General features: G+C 43.5%; 1 protein-coding gene across 2 annotated transcripts in view; it reads right to left on the reverse strand.

The window, feature by feature from the left end:
* Window positions 1-18,019, reverse strand: part of IFT22 (intraflagellar transport 22) — an 88,823-nt gene that overhangs the window by 58,868 nt on the left and 11,936 nt on the right. For both annotated transcript variants that reach the window (XM_069226969.1, XM_069226970.1), the window contains exon 2: window positions 17,477-17,559. In XM_069226969.1, coding sequence (XP_069083070.1) covers window positions 17,477-17,559 — 83 coding nt within the window. The remainder of the gene's footprint in view (window positions 1-17,476; window positions 17,560-18,019) is intronic.

The raw sequence follows: 18,019 nt of genomic DNA on the forward strand, positions 1-18,019 counted from the left end.
TCGCGCTCGCTCTCTCTCTCTCTCTCGCGCTCGCTCTCTCTCTCGCGCTCTCTCTCTCTCGCGCTCGCTCTCTCTCGCGCTCGCTCTCTCTCTCTCTCTCGCGCTCGCTCTCTCTCGCTCTCTCGCTCTCTCGCTCTCTCTCGCGCTCGCTCTCTCTCTCTCTCGCGCTCGCTCTCTCTCTCGCTCTCTCTCGCTCTCTCTCGCTCTCTCTCGCTCTCTCTCGCTCTCTCTCTCTCTCTCTCTCTCTCTCTCTCCCTCGCTCTCTCTCTCTCTCTCTCTCTCTCCCTCTCGCTCCTCTCTCTCTCTCCCTCGCTCTCTCTCTCTCTCGCTCTCTCTCTCTCTCCCTCGCTCTCTCTCTCTCTCCCTCGCTCTCTCTCTCTCTCCCCCTCGCTCTCTCTCTCTCTCTCTCTCTCTCCCTTCTCCCTCTCTCTCTCTCTCTCGCTCTCTCTCTCGCTCTCTCTCGCGCTCTCTCGCTCTCTCGCTCTCTCTCTCGCTCGCTCTCTCGCTCTCTCGCTCTCTCGCTCTCTCTCTCGCTCTCTCTCTCGCTCGCTCCCGCTCGCTCCCGCTCTCTCTCTCGCTCGCTCTCGCTCGCTCTCTCTCGCTCTTTGACTAGTCCTTTGGGACTGACTCCCAACTCCCTCAGTCCTATGCGCCTCCTCCAGTGCCTGGACTATCGAGTGAGTAACAACACCACAAGAGTTTTGCCCTTTGCTTTGGTCTGAATATCAACCATTCCCACTCTAAATGGCCTACAACTGGCACTGTGGTTTAACAAACGACCCTTGCTGATTAATAGGAGCTCTGTTTTGGACATGTTCAGACAACTCCCAATGTTAATTCCAGAATACAACTAAATATCCCTGCCACTATCTGCCAGTTAGCATCACGAGTTAGCCAGAGAACCACTGTTTGATCTACGTAGTTTTGAAAACTGACACACATGTTAATTAGAAGCTATTATAATGGCTGAAAGTATATGTTACAGAGGAAGGGAAGAGGACTTGAACCTTGAGGCACCCGACAGTTAACCTTTACTGGGTCAGATTATTCAGAGGTCACCACACCTAAAGGATTATGGTCAAGCAGGAAACATTATAGCCATTTCAATGCTATCTCAATCAAACGTGTCTTCCTTGCCATCCTGTCTAGCAAATTAGGCTGGCCCAGAATTCCAAATGCATCCAATAGATTAAACACTATCAGAGGTGCTGAATCTCCAGAATATACATTTTTCAAGATAAATGACTGAATATCATTCAATGCAAAAACAACAGATGATGTGACTGGGGGTGAGTGTTTGCATTGTTCAGCACTCCGTCCATCATCATTTTGTGTTGCTAAAGTTGTCCTAAGTGGGAAGGGTAATGCCGAGACGTGGGGCCTGTGCTCACTGTGCCACTGGATTCACACTAGCCTGGCTGATGAAGGGTGATACCCTGAAATCGGTCCCAGGATGCTCGTTTATGGTCCAGGGACGACCTGGCTTGGCAGCACGGGCTGGACTGTTCCCTTGAGGAATAGGGTCAAGACTGATTTGCATTTGGCTGGGTCCAAACTGGGGTGGCATGGTGAGCAAAAGAACTATGGATTAAACGCAGATGTGTGACGGAGTGTTTGCATTGTTCAGCCCTGCGTCCATCATCCTTTTGTGTTGCTGAATATCATTCAAGGCAGTCTCTGTTCCTCTTTGGGGGTAAAAGTCGAACAGTCTGTCCTTAAAATGTTGTTTTGCTTGGAATATAGTTTAATGGAAATACTTCTATCTTATAGTGGCTGTCTTCTTCAGAACCTTGACAAATCAAACCACGCTCTCTTTAAAAGGGTTCTTGATAACACCCCAGATTTAGAGAGCAAGCTCTTTTTGATATTTTTTAATCACCTTTGAGAGACAAGGATCATCCAGGCAGGCAGTAGGCTTCACTGTTTACATGATGTAAACTTCTTATTCCTGGCAGATGTCCAGGAAGGAGAACGATTAAGGAGGAGTGATGCCCTTAGATTTTGCAAGGGGTCTATTGTTGGCTTCTAGGACAGGAATTCTTGAATCAGTTAAATCAGTCTTTCTCCTGGAGTTGCTCTTGTGTAGTGGTGTACCCATTTCTTGCAGTTCTGCACAGATGTTGTCACTACTTTTGGGTTCAACATCTTGCCAAGAACTTGAACTACAGCCTGTGTTGAATTTGAGGATTCTCTGGTCTTCCTAGGGTAATTTGTTTTGAACACCAAGAAATCCTTCTTATAAATGTTTATGTCCTTTGCAAGGATCCTCTGTCAATGACACTCAAATTTCTTTTAATTTCTCTACACCGACATGCAATGGCTTCTAAAACAAATCTGTATTTATATAGAACAATTTTGCCTACACATTTTCCAGAGGACATAATCTTCCAAGAAAACTGTGAGCATATCATAATGACACTCTACTTTCTTGGTGATTGAGTAGGAATATGGCACTTTTAGCATCAGTTACAGGCAATTAAAGCCAATTTGCCTGAGGAAAGACCTTAAAAGTTACTTAAGGTTTTCCCATTGTAGGTGGAGATCTGACTAGACCACTAGTGTGATCAAAATCTGACCAATGTTAAACCCTTACGTAAGCACCCATTTTAAATATTACCCTTTTCATGGGTTGCTTGAAATACATTTTGTTTAAAATCTAGCTCCTAAAGAGTGAAGAGCCACATGTCAAGCATGTTTTCTGGCCACAGACTGAAGTCAGCAAGAATCAGTACCTGAGAATTTGGCCCAAACACACCTCTAGAAAAGCATTTTCAAAGTCAGATGGAGTCTTTGGATGTCTGGAAGTGGAGAGAATAAACACAGATACAGGGTCCGCATAAGCCAGACTTATCATCAGATGTTTTAAAGCCATACGAATAGGGGAGCAAAGTGTTTGTACTTAGATGTTTTGTTTACTGAAATTGACTCCTAGCTCCCCCATCTTTCCCCATAACATAGCTCATTCCGATCAGTCTCAGACTCCAGAACAGCTCTCAGTAAATCTGGCTCAGATGCTTCTCCTAGCCAGGTTTCCATAACCAAAAGCACATCTAACAGGCTGCGGAACATGTGTCATGCATCCAGTTTGTGTGCAGCTAACAACTGAACATTAACTAGCACAGATTTAACCTTGGACTTGTTCCTATCCACCCTTGATGGTTTAGACTGAGGGGTTTCAGCCACCAGTTTTAAACTTAATTCACTTCAGAAGCTTGGGTTTATAATGTTTAAAAAAAGAAATTAGACAAGTGGGTAGTGGTATTCACTTGTAAAAATGGAGCTGAAGAGTGTCTCAGTCGACCTCCAGGCCTCCAAACGGGAGTGCCGAAAACTCGAGAAGAAGTGGCGCCACGAACAAACACAGATCAACCACACTGCCCTCAAGAACGCCATCCGCAGGCACCACCAGCTCATCCGGACCACCAAGAGATCCTCCTACAAGGAATGCATCGACAACAACGCACACAACAGCAAAGAGCTCTTCAACATCGTGAAGGAACTCGCCAACCGCAGATCCTGCTCCAACGACACCCCACCTTCGCAAGACCTCTGCGACTACCTCTCCACCTTCTTTCACCACAAGATCACAGACATCCACGACAGCTTCAATACCTCGACCCCCACAATAGCCACTGTCACCAAAAACCCAGACTCACCGGATCCCAGCCACACCAACCTTCTCCTCTCCTGGACCCACGTCAACGACGATGATACCATAAAACTCCTGAACACCAATTCATTCCGGCTCACCATCCGACCCTTGCCCTCATCACCTCTTCAACAAAGCAAGCTCCATCATCGCCCCCCAACTCCAAATGATTGTCAACAGCTCCTTCGAGACCGCCACCTTCCCGGAAAGCTGGAAGCACGCCGAAATCAACACCCTACTAAAGAAACCTAAGGCACACCCAAGAGATCTCAAGAACTACCGGCCCATCTCCCTGCTCCCTTTCCTGGCGAAGGTCATCGAGAAGATCGTCAACAGTCAACTGACCCGCTTCCTTGAAGACACCACCACTCTGGACCCGTCACAATCCGGTTTCCGCAGCAACAACAGCACCAAGACCACCCTCATCGCCGCCACTGACGACATCAGGACCATGCTAGACAGAGGCGAAATTGCTTCCCTCATCCTCCTAGACCTCTCTGCCGCCTTCGACACCATCTGCCACCACACCCTACGCACACGCCTCCACGATGCAGAGATCTGCTACAAAGCCCTGGACTGGATTACATTCTTCCTCACCGGCAGGACCCAGAGAGTCCGCCTCCCTCCCTTCTGATCTGAAGCCATCAAGACCATCTGCGGCGTTGCCCAAGGATCCTCCCTCAGCCCAACCCTTTTCAACGTCTACATGGCACCGCTCGCCAACATCGTCCAATCACACAACCTCAACATCGTCTCATACGCTGATGACACCCAGCTGATCCTCTCACTCACCAAAGACCCCGCCACCGCCAAAACTAACCTCCACGACGGAATGAAGGTCATCGCCGACTGGCTGGAGAACAGTCGCCTAAAACTGAACTCGGACAAGATGGAGATCCTCATCCTTGGCTCGACCCCCTCCGCCTGGGACGACTCCTGGTGGCCAGCCACTCTAGGAACTGCACCGAAGCCCACCAACCACACGCGCAACCTGGGATTCATCCTGGACTCATCACTCTCCATGACCCAGCAGGTCAACGCCGTCTCATCATCCTGCTTCCGCATGCTCCGCAAGATCTTCAGGTGGATCCCCACCGAAACCAGAAGGACGGTCACCCAGGCTGTCGTCAGCAGCAGACTGGACTACAGCAACGCTCTCTACGTGGGAACCACGGCCAAACTCCAGAAAAGGCTGCAACGCATACAGAACGCCTCTGCACGCCTCATCCTCGACCTCCCACGCCGCAGCCACATCTCAGCCCACCTGAGAGACCTACACTGGCTCCCCGTCAACAAGACTATCACCTTCAAGCTCCTCACCCACGCCCACAAAGCACTCCACAATGCCAGACCAGCTTACCTCACCGAACGACTCACCTTCTACACCCCTAAACGACAGCTCCCCTCTGCCAACCTCGCCCTCACCACTATTCCACAGGACTACAGCCAGCGGCAGATTGTTCTCCCATCTTGCCGCCAAGACCTGGAACACCCCCCCCCCATCCACCTACAGCAGACACGGGACCTGCTGACCTTCAGAAGACGCCTCAAGACCTGGTTGTTCGAGCAGTAGCATCTCCCCCTCCCTCCCCCCCCCCCCTCAGTGCCTTGAGACCCTTACGGGTGAGTAGCGCGCTCTACAAATGATTGATTGATTGTGGGTAGGACAGCTAAGAACTAATTGCCCTGCTCTTCTACCTAACACAATCAGCTTGTTATACGTTACTTTTTCATGAACTTTCTTGAATAGCACCCCCTGAAAGCAAATGTGAGGGTAATCCTCCAGTGCTAGTGTATATGTGACTTCTTGCCACTAATCAGCCATTCAGCACAATGTGCCAGTTTAGGAGCAGAGAGAAAGAATTCATCAAGGACAAAGCAGGAGGAGTTGATGTTGATTTTTTTTATGATAAAAATTATTTTATACGTCATTCGTTATAGTCTTCTGCAACATTTCCTGAGATGGCTCCTTTAGAGGAACTCCATAATGTGACAGGCAGTGTGCTGTCCCTGACTGCTTATGAATCGCTATCGTTTGACCTTATTGAGAACTGTCTGGCCACTAATTCATCAGGAACTCCCCCGTGATCTTTGTGCACCTAGGATTCTATGAATGGGCAAATCCCATGTGGCCAGCATGCTTCAGGCCAACTGCAACACATTCCTAGCCACTTCTTTGGTTCCTCAAGCTTGGAACACTGCCTTAGTCCTGCCACTACTTAAGAAACCTTCTGCTGACCCACTACTTTTGTATATTATATACCAAAGAAAATGGGCCCTATTTTAACAATCATGAAACTAAGTAAATCAAAGAATTACATTTAATAATAAATCATAACACAATGAAAATATCAACTGAAATTGGAATTGGAACCGATCATTTTGAGGAATTTTCATCACATTACCTTTACTCATCAAGATTTTGTAAAGAGCAGGCAGTGAAAAGATGACCTTTTGTTTGGAATCTAATTACATCATGGATGCTGGTTAGAGGACTTCTCATAGCACAGAGACCACACATGTCTCGGTACTTGACAATTTGTGCATGCAGGCAACCCAGGGAAATTGTTCTGCTCTCGTTTAATTTTATTAGATTTGTTTTCTGATTTTTATATTCTATTCATTATATAAACGTCTTTCCGAACAATGCTGTTTTGGACTGGATTTAGTCCAACCTGTCCAACTGCTTTCAAACAGGTAATCTCTCTCCTTATTAATCTGATTTGAAGGCTGTTACTCATGACGTTTCTCAAGGTTCCTCTCATAGCCTGACCCTTTTGAAATCCAAATGTTCATCCTCTCATTAAAGTGATCAGTTTGACTGCTCTCAGATGAACTAGCTACGCTGATGACACACACATTCTTGTCTCTTTTGATCACCAGGGGCAGAATGACAATGCTGCTTTCCATGATTGTATGCTTGCTGTGGTTGACTGGAACAGGAAGATCTGCCTGAAACTGAAGAATGACAATACTGAGATTATAATCTTCTCAGGCAAAAACAGAACCCAAAGTCTTCCATCCAGTGTTTGGCCCCCAGCTTGGTCCCTTTACTTTAATCCCTCTTCAGTGGGAGTTTTTTTCAATTGTGACCTTCCGTCTGTGTTTCGTATCAGGACATCTTTTAATTAATTGTGCAATTTATAAACATTTAAATCAATCAATCATTTCTGCCAGAGCCACATACTAAGTCAAAGTCCCCTTAAAGCAGAATTAGGTATGTATTAAGTAACTGTTTAAACTTTCTAGAGGTTTCAATTACCTGATAGTGCAAGGCAATGTTGTAAAAATTCAAGCCACAAGGCCAGGCACTAGTTTTAGGAAGAATGCTTTGTTAATGATCAGCTAGGGTAAATAGCTGAATAATCCCAGCCCCCTAATATACCTCCGTAAAAAAAATGTTGACCAGAGATATTTAATTTAGATTTTTGGATCATTAGAGAAGTAATTTAGCTTGGGTAAACATCGCTGACCTGGGCAAAATGTTTTCCGGACAACATTTTAAAAAATGGTGGATGTGTTGCAGTGATGATGTAATATTTCAGGAACCATGCGACCTATATACTTCATTTTGGTGTCAAAACATAGTTTTTAGGGGTCAAGTAGTCTTAAAGAGGTAGAAAATAACTCCTCAGAGCAACCCTTGCACCATTTTCCAAAATGGTGGATATAATACAGGAGGAAGAGACATACAGAACACAAATAATTATGGTATTTAATCCTTTTATGTAAACACCTAACAAAGTTTATGATCTGAATATGAAAATAAATAACTTTTATCACTCCTGTTTGAGACATTTTCATAATTCACTTTATTTATTTGTTTTGGCAATCGCTCATGGTGCATTTGCAGAATGGTTAATATTTGATACAAGCATATTGACAGGGACATCTTTTTGTAGCACAGGTTTTGCAAGTACATGTAGGTGTAAGTTCTGCGGATACAGGCTTTAGAAATTTCGTAGGTTTTAGCACCCCATCAATATCATCCCAACCAAATTCACATGGATCTTGCTCTACATATGCATGATCCAAAACATTTACACATCTTCTGATCAAGTAGAACGCTCTTTTAATGCATCCATGCACAGAATATGATGTCGGTGGAAGCTCATTTAGCGGGAATGATCACTTGAACTCACTGTACCGAAAATCGTCAAATGTGTGACAGAACTCATTTTCCACAAACGCACAAGGTATTTTTCTACGTCTTTAAAGTCACATTCTTCTTCTGTCTCAGCAAATCCTTTTAGAAACCTCACAGGTTCAGCAGTTAGAGCTCCAAGCTTTGTTCTAATTTTGCTCATAGTGTCATCACCCATAGGAATATGTGTCTTGATAAGACAACTGGGCATCTCTGGGTCAAGTTTCTTGTACAGAATATGAAGCAGGATTAAGGGGGTCATTCTGACTCCCGCAGGGCGCGGTCACCGCGCGCCCGGCGGGAGCCGCCAAAATACCGTACCGCGGTCGGAAGACCGCGGCGGGTATTTTGAGTTTTCCCCTGGGCTGGCGGGCGGCCTTCAAAAGGCCGCCCGCCAGCCCAGGGGGAAAACGACCTTCCCACCATGAAGCCGGCTCGTAATCGAGCCGGCGGAGTGGGAAGGTGCGATAGCAGACAGTGAAATACAAGCGGGCCCTCTTACGGGGGCCCCTCCAGTGCCCATGTCATTGGCATGGGCACTGCAGGGGCCCCCAGGGGCCCCGCGACACCCCCTACCGCCATCCTGTTCCTGGCGGGCGAACCGCCAGGAACAGGATGGCGGTAGGGGGTGTCAGAATCCCCAAGGCGGCGCAGCATGCTGCGCCGCCTTGGAGGATTCTGACGGGCAGCGGAAAACCGGCGGGAGACCGCCGGTTTTCCTGCACTGACCGCGGCCAAAGCGCCGCGGTCAGAATGCCCTGCGGGGCACCGCCGGTCTGTCGGCGGTGCTCCCGCCGACCCTGGCCCCAGCGGTCTGAGACCGCCAGGGTCAGAATGACCCCCTAAGTGTCGTTTCTTGCCTGTTCCATACCGTACCCATAACTCTGACAATCCTTGACTTATGAACATTGCAACAAATCTAAGTAGCACAATAATAACATAAGTGTCATTTGACAGTACAATGATTCAATTGGAACCATTTCGAACAGCCCACTCAACATGTGGCACAACACGAAGGTCAGCTTCCTCCATTTTGCTGTTAAGTTCTTGAACACTATGGCCCATACCTTTAGAATCTCTCTCCGCAGGCACCAAGTTCTCATTGACAATCATTTCACTTGCAATAATTGGAAATTCAGTGTTCACTGAAGCATCAGCAATGTTTTGGTGAGTTAACATCTCCAAGTTCATCTTGTCGATGTTGATGACCAGAATTTATCAAGTTGCACAGGTACAGATGTCAAATTTTTGATGCAGGCAAGTTCAATTGTTCCACTTGTAGACAATCGTCTGATTCTCTCACATTCTTTGACAGATAGTTCAAGATAACTGTCAAAGATAATGTGCAGTTCTTGCAAGGTGCACACTGACTTTGATATCTGTAGAACAGTCTGAACAACCTCTCCGAAGTTTTGCATGGATGAAATCTTGACCATTCACAATTGTGACATATAGTCCACAACAACAGCAGTTTTCAATAAGGACACCTTTTCAAATTGAAATTCTTCAGGTGAAAGGTATTTTTCGAGCTTTTGTATAAGTTTGTGCTTCACTGGTCTGGTTGCAGCATCTCCATTAAATAATGTGTTTGTTGGAAGAAGATAATGTGACAAAATGTCCTTGGTAAATTCGCCCCTTTTTGCTATATCCTTCTCTCTATGTTCTTGTGAAAGTTGTTTTTTGGTAACCTGTTTTATAGTGGCTGGTTGGACAAAACTCTTACTGTGGCAATTAAAGCGTGGAAGTTTAGCTTTAGTGATTATGTTAAACAGCTTTTTCTTTTTCAATACAAATCTCTCCTGTTTCAGTTCCGCCTATAGTTTCGATCCATGTTCCAGGACATCTGGTAGACATGTCTTTATATCTTTATCCAAATATTGTTTGGTCACGAAGTTGTGTAGTCGCACAGGCGCAATCATTTCAAAGGAGTTTTATTGCTGCTGCATGAAATGAAGAAGGCTGTCAACATATTTATTAAAACATTCCCCTCTCTTTCCCACAAGTTCATGGTGAGGAACAGTTTCACAATGATCCATTCATTTTGAATTTGTAACCTCTCTGAAAACATTGCAAATAGTATGGACTTCATGGTAAACTATCTGCCATTAAGTAATATATTCACTTTTACTTGTCTGACCAACAATTCCCATAGAGCTTTTCTGTGATCTCTGGATCGTCTGTTCCAGGTTCGTATCTGAAGCTACAGCATTGAAGCTTCCCTCTCTGTCTTTCACCACAAAATGTCTTTGGATGAATTTTCTGTAGAGGTATGGTTATTCCACCTCTAGCTTCTTCACTCTTTCCAAATACCATGACCCATATCCAAGGAAGTTTATGCAATCGAGTTCTCGAAACACAGTAATCAGTGACTCCACAGTCTTCAGATGCAGCTCCCAATCATCTTCCCGATCAGCATGTACCACCTTTTTCACTAGAGCTATCATGTGTAAAACATTTTCGGAGTACTTGCAAAGTTCTGTTTTTTCTTTACATTCTTTCACAAACTGATTTTGAGCTGAGTGTATTGAACACTGCCTGGCTTTGCATTATGTCTTTTGAATTAAGTGCACCCTGTGCCTTGTTCACTTCTGAGATAAGATATGCAAAACCTAATTTGTCATTCTTGTACCAGGAAGCATTTCAATGCAATGATTCTATAGCCTCAGATATGATGAGCATACCTTGTAACGAACTAACATAATGAGTGCCGCTCAATACTGACGGGACAGTTTTGCTTCCAAAGATTACAGCCTCAATAAGTGCATTGTCTATGCCACTGAGATAACTACCTGCACACCGCAACACAACCTTTGCATTGTGGGAAATTCCCATCATTGGATAAAGATCATAAAAATCTACTGGATTGCTCATAAAAACGACAGCTACAACACGGAAAACACATTCATCACAGAAAATTGGCAGGAGAGTCTGGTCTTCAAGCTGAGCACGCACATTTTGGAACTTTTTTTTTTTTAGCTGTGTATACTGTTGCGTAGTTTGTGACGAGATGGTATTACTGGTTAAAGCATAACCTTCTTCATTGTGATGGTATTCTGGGTGATCAGAGCATGAATTCCAGCCCACGGAGGAACTGCTTTTTCTTCATCCTTTAGTCCACACCAAATAAGCGATATGAAAAATTCTGTTAAATCAGCTTTGCAGACCACAGCATCAGATAGAAGAAGATCCATATCCTCAGCCACTTTCTGGTAGACTGGGACATGTTGATGGCTTGTTGTGAGTTTGCACACATTGGCAAGGCAGTGGGGTTAAAAGTTTGCTGCTTCGTTTTTTTTATGCCTAGAGCTGACACAGCTTGTTTTCCAGCTTTTCATTGGTACAGTGTTGAAAAAGCACCATGGCAGTATCACATGTGCTGGATGTTCCAGACAAACAAGAGCAGTCTTCAAAATCAAAACTATCAAGAGCAGCAACTGTAGATCTTTTGCTGGTAAAGTGACTTGGAAGTGGTGTGCTCTCTGATTCACAAGATTTTACAGCATGAGCTGCTAACAAGTTCCTCTTCCGTATTATGTCATTATAACTTGTTGATACACCAATCCTACGCATTGAAGTGATTAGCTCTCCACTTTTGCACTTGTCATAGATTGCGTGAGCAGTCATCATGTGTAGCGGAGTTTTCTTTTTGCAGTGATGTGATTCATAAAACATGATTTGGAGAAGAGTACATTTGCACAGGATAAGCCTGTCGGTTCATGGGATTGTCTTCCACTTCTTTGCTTATAATTTCAAAGCCATCATCAATGTTGTCGGCTTCTGTTCCAAACTCAAGAACTTTAGTTTGTAACAGTTTTGTTTTTCTGATATTAAACAATGATGCAAAAAATGTTAAGCTAACGTGAGGCATTCTTGTTGACTCCCATGATTTGCGGAGCTCTGGGGCATCTCAAAATTGGTCATTAAGTTCAAAATCGAAATCTTTCAGGATGTTTCTTAAAATGGTTCCTGCTGATTTTACTGCATCCTGTGATCTTATGTGTCAGCAAGAACTTCAGGAGTCAAATCAGCTGAGAACACCATAAGTGGCTCATTCTTTTTTTTAGACTGGCAAAAACGAATTCAGTCATTGTACATTCTCAGCAGAAAAATCTTAAATTCATTGTTATGGATCAATACAGTTTCATCAATGTTGACCATTATTTCTCTGATCTCAATGAGAATTAAATCTCATTGAGCTCAAATCCCAACACTCCAGAGTGGCTTCCAAACTTCATTTGCTCATTTAAAGAGTGCAAACTTAACTAAAGGCTGGGGGTTACGTTGCTGCTGGGAGCTCATTGTAGATTAATATTTTTGAATCTATGCATGCAAGCAACTCGGTGGGCCTACACATCTGCGGCAAATACATTCATCTTGCTGTCTAGATCAGCTACTCGGCTGAAACTTCATCTTGGAGGAAGCTAGCTGCAGATAAAAAACATGTTTACCATTTAAGACTCACATATTCTGTACTTTGTTCTTTCATCAATCCCTTTGGCCCTTGTTCTGGCTAAACCACAGATAACACATTGAAGATCCTATGATAGTTCTGATCAGTTACCTTAGTTTTTTTTCCGGACATTGAAGCAGTACTCTTCAGACTGTCTGGCTTATCATGGTCAGTTGGTACTTATGTATGCCTCAAGAGGGATATCTAGAAACAAATTATAGACAACACTTGTCTAAGAGGCATGTTTCATGCTTTGTTCTGATAACGATATTGTGGTTACATGTTTCCATATTACATTCGGTTTATGTCCGATTTCGAGCCTTGAAAAAGTCTTGTAGACGAAACACGTGTTGGCTGGTGTTTTTATGGACTGATGTTTTTTGTCATCTTCATGAACTACAACAAGGATCAATAAAGAATCACGGAGATGACACCTTTGGACTTATGGTGTTTTTCCTCTTCATGTAATTATTAGAAGGAAAGCTTAAGGATCACAACTTCATATTTATATTGAATTCTTGTCTCCAACAATCAAGAATATCATGGACTATTATGGTGTGCACTAGTGTGAATATTACACAATGAAAAACCCTATGCTAAAAAAAACTTACACATGGTGTATTTTATTGGGAAATTTATAACCGCAGTTTGAAGTTTCAAACAAGTAATTGGGAAAATAAAGGACAAAAATTAGATACTGAAGGACTCACTTGATTGAAGTATTGCAACTTGAACCGAGTAAAATATATGTCAAACTTGGCAAGAGAGGTGTGCTGACCTCCATTTGTCAATTTATTTCATTCTGTAGCTTTTCTCTTAATGCCTACACTTTTGCTCTAAACTAAAAATGACATACACTGCTCTTTGGTTGTGGTTCATCACAAAGCTTATCATTTTCATTTATTTGCGGCAGATCTAGTGAGATGATACTCCATTGCTTTTTTTTCCAGGTCCTTGATGCAAAGTGTACAGGTTTGCACAGAATATGCTTTGGCAAAATACCTTCTTTTGTGGCGATAACTTTCGATTTCAGGATCTCAGTGGCAGAGCATACTAAGTAGATGAAATTTAAGGGCTGTATTACACTGTAATAAATTCAAGCATACCATTCCTCACCAGCAGATATCAAATTGCCCCTCAAAGAGACATGTTGGTCACGGTGAAACAAATGCAGGTACATCAGTCAGTATGGGCAAGTATGTCTAAAAGGATTTGTCTTCATTCATTTGAATTTTTGTATAAATCTTTTTAGTGACAGTTCAATAATAAACATAGTCAAATAATTTTTGTGCAATGTTGTGCTCAGTAGGTACAGTGTTGCCACATCATAGGACATCACCCGCATCTCTTCTTCCCCCTCCCTTAGTACAATCGTGATTTCTGTTCGATACAGAATGCGCAGTTGGCGACCCCTTGAAATCAGTGGGAATAAGATGATCACTGATAATATCCCTATAGTCATTCCAACTACCCCAAATTTACGCCCTTTTTTAAGGCAGCAGCCAACCTCATATACTACTGTCTCAGCCAACATGCACCAGTCCATTTCCCTCTTCCATTCTCTCAATGGTGGCACTTGTTCTATCGCCCACAGCTGTGCGGTGTGCCTTTTGGCTACTGCCAGGCGACTGAGATCTGTTTCGCACCAGATATTCAGTAGGCACTAATATGCAGAGACCGGCACAGTACCACTGCAGAGCGAACCCGTACGTTCCACACAGATTCCCAAAGCTTTTGTTCTATTGGGCATTCCCACAAAGTATGAAAAAATGTGCCGTTTTGACCACTGCCATGCCTACAGCACTCATAAATCACTCTAACCATCTCAAACATAGTACGTTGAGCACAACAGGATCAATGCAGTATCTTAAGCTACACTAAGAGGAACCCTGCCTGTATGGCTAGCTCTCTTAGGGGCCATAGGGCCTCTGTCCACTCATCGTCCTCCAGCCCATCTAAGTCCAAGGCCCACCACTCTCTTAACCCCAACAAGGCATCAGGTATGTTATTGATCAGTTTTTTTTTTAGACATCAGAGATGTGGCTTCCAGCAGCATATATTTGCCCAGTATTGTGTCCTCTAGGAGCGAAGACTCCGGGAGCGTCCATTCTCTTTGGCAGTGCTGCCTTAAGTGCCTGTCTGATCTGTAGATATTGACAGGTCTCAGAGGGTACCAGTTCATAGTCATGCTGTAGTTCTGTCGAGGGGTTGGCACCCGAGTCCACAGATCACCAACTCGAGAGATATCAATTAGATCCCACTTATCAACGCCTGGTTGTGTCCCTAATGTACCCAGTTGTGCTGCATGCCATTAAAGCCATCACCTGCGTAATTCTGCCCTTCCAGCCCAGGGCCTCATAGCTATATCCCACATGTGTATCACCACTGCCGTTGGACCATGAACATTTTGCCTTTTGAAGGCGTTGTATAGAGCCCTAAGGTGTCCCTCTTGTTGCATCACCAACCTGCCAACCAGTATGTTGGCTTGTACAGGGAAGGAAAACCCAACTGTTGATGGTGGTCAACTGTGCAGCCCAGTAGTATTTCTTGGATATCAGGTAGGGCTATCCCCATGTCATACCATCTCCTTGTGAGCTTATTCAGCGCTATTCGAGCTTGGCCCTCAACCCCAAGCAGCATCCTAAGTTCTCTGTCAATTGCCTTGAAATATGGATCATGGACGTATAGGGTGTGTTCATTCATTTGTGAGTCAAAATGGCTGTATTTTTAGCACTACTGTTCCTTCAACTGTATAATTGGAACTTCTATTTTGTGGGACCAACAAAGATCACACCACCCTTTCTTCCATATATAGTTTTTAAAAGTTTTTGTTGAAAAAGGACTCCTTTAGTTGGGAACCTCAGAAAAAGCAATTTCTTGAATGCAGATCAGCCTTTTCTTACAGAAATCATACTTGCTGAGGCTACGGTTCTAGTCTGCATTACATATGTGAAGTCTCATATATGGGCGGATCTTTTGGCAATCGGCTTATCTATTTTCAGTTATTATAAATATATATCATTCGTGATAAGGTGTCTATTAAATGCTGCAGTGCAGCTCTTATTGAATGCGGGATTATTGCGTGCAAACAATTCAAGAAACCCTTAGTGACTTTCCTAGAATATTTACATTCACAAAATGATGTTGGTACTGGATTACCTTCCCTAATCAGAAGTGTAATTTAAAGAAATATTCTGTGTGGCCAAGTGGTGATTCCCAGGTCCCTGGGTGACCTAGTGTCACCTGACCACACATCGACCAGAGGTGTCTTAGACCGAAGGGATATTAGTCAGCAGGAATACAATGCACTCACCCCTTCCAGACCCCACCAAAGAAATGTATGCCTTTAGTACAGTCTCCTTGTGATTACCAAGTAGCATTTGTTCCAATTATTATAGAGGGATCAAATACTGTGTTTTTCCTTTTCATTAATCTGGTGGCTGAATTATTACACTTTTTTGAAGCATGCATTCTTGCATGGCAACATTATCCTAGATGTCCAGTATGATGGCTTCAGTAACTTACGGATACAGAATTAGAGAACCGGGCCATTGTTTCCAACACATTTTATATGCTTAGAGCAGGCTTGTGTCAGCCCCTGGCTCATTATCATATGGCTTTGTTGTCTTGAGTCAACAGCTTCCCTTCCTATTCTGATGTTTGCTCCGTCCTCATACATTTCGGCCTCACAGTGGTCTCACTGAATATGTTGTTACCGTCCACTGCATTCCTGAAGGGACACTTTTTAAGGTCTAGCTTGAGAGCGCAGCTGTCGTCAGACAATTATGTGACCATCACTAGAGAGGGGCTTTGGCTCGGCCTACATTTGGGGAGCCAGGATTACATGTTTTGATTGGGCAGAAGTTGTATGCTTCCACAAAAAAGTGCTGACTCTCCATGTAGACGTGATTATTTTGTTTATTTATCCAGCTACATAACCTTGAACTTTCAGGGGGCACACACATGACACTGCAATGCTATTAAAGTTTCTTAGATAATTAAATAATTTTTGTTTACTCTGGAAGCAACACAGATGAGAGGAGGGCAGTCGTTAGCCAACATGGATTTTTAGGTCCACTAGACAGTGCAACTACCAACCTGACCTTTTAACCTCCACCAATATTATTTTACAGTTACTTGCTTACACACAAATAGATTTCTATTCCCATGCTATTTAGTTGCAATACTTCACATTACCATACAGCATTTCTATTAAGTCAAGCCCATTTGCATTGTCAATGCTTGCTATATTGTATATTCAGCACTCTATCATAGTGCATGTGTTTCCTTGCTCTGTGCTCTGCCTTTTCTACTCCGCTTAAGCTCCTTTTCTTCCCCTTTCAAGCTTGCATCCCAACCCCCACCCAGTACCCCATTATTAATTGTTAAATTTTTGTTTTTTTAAGGTGGTATGGCAGCTGCCGGGCCACTTGATCAACTGTTTGAATGCCTCACATGTTCCTTTCATTCACCCTCCTCATTCACCCACACCTGTGATTTATACTAATGTATTTATTTATTTTACAATGGCACCAGCAGCTGCAAAGAGTTGCATGGCCACTCAATCCACTGTTTACTACTCAAGCAAACTTCTTTTTTATTTTACCTTTCAATTTCACTCCTAACATGGCTATCCACCATCATTATGCATGTGCATGCACACACTCATCAGAAAGCATACATGTGCATCACGACGTGTCTGTGCAGCCAACTTGGAATATAAAACCCATTCCAAGATTGCCAGCCAAGCATATGTGTTTTGATCCATGTAATTAGACTAAAACAATGGCAAAGCCAACAGATCAGGGTTTGAAGTCTAGAACTGTAGGCTTTGCCTATGTTTGTTCTTAATGTATTGGCGAAATGCGTTTTGGGAACTTGCGAGACTGCCAAAACAATTAGATATGAAACAATATACCTTTGGTCTAGTGGTGATCACCACAATGCACTGTACCCTGGTCATAGAACCGGAGGAACTGAATATTTATTTTGTGACGTATGACCAGAAGTAACACTAAAAAAACATTACTGACTCACACTGATGATGCTATGCTCTTTGACCTACAGGTCTCGCTTGTGACCGTGAGGACACTTTTGTGGCCAGTACATGAAATAGGTTTGCTTTACCTGGCAAAGATTTGTCACAAGGAGCTAAGGGTCTTAAAATACTGGTAACAAAACGGATGACAAATTATATTAAAAATAGGAAACACATCAATGCTTGCTTTCTTACCGGACACCTTGAGTTGGATTGTATTCACCTCCAATTGTTTCCGTAGCATCTGACAAGAAGTTGGCCAAAACAGTTTTTCCACACTACAAAAGTATAAAAGCAGAAAATATGTGGGAACAATCCAATACCAGGCTGGTAAATAGAACATTTTCCCTTATATAGTCAGAGAATTGATTAGTTATCCCTTTAGTAACCTCATGATTAGATTTGTAATTGTATCATCTTAAATAGCGGCTTTGACAAGGGATATTCCTGCTGACTTGTGCATATTTTGAAAACGCTTCTCACAGAAAAGATAGCCAGCCAGTTTCCCTGAAGGTCAAAGTGATGAGATGAAACCCTCCCCCTGCTTACTAGCTCTTCAAAACAGCAAGGAGGCAGTCCAAGAGGAGTACAATAACTAGGCATGTGCAAAATCAGAGTCATTGTGGTAATTTTGTGTTACTCTTGACAAACAATTACCGAAAATTACAACTGTTTGCATAATTATGGATAATTTGGCCAAAAAAAATAAAATTCTACCACAGGAGCCGAGAAACAATG

Source organism: Pleurodeles waltl, chromosome 3_2 (assembly GCF_031143425.1).
Source record: "Pleurodeles waltl isolate 20211129_DDA chromosome 3_2, aPleWal1.hap1.20221129, whole genome shotgun sequence".
Taxonomy (NCBI): domain Eukaryota; kingdom Metazoa; phylum Chordata; class Amphibia; order Caudata; family Salamandridae; genus Pleurodeles; species Pleurodeles waltl.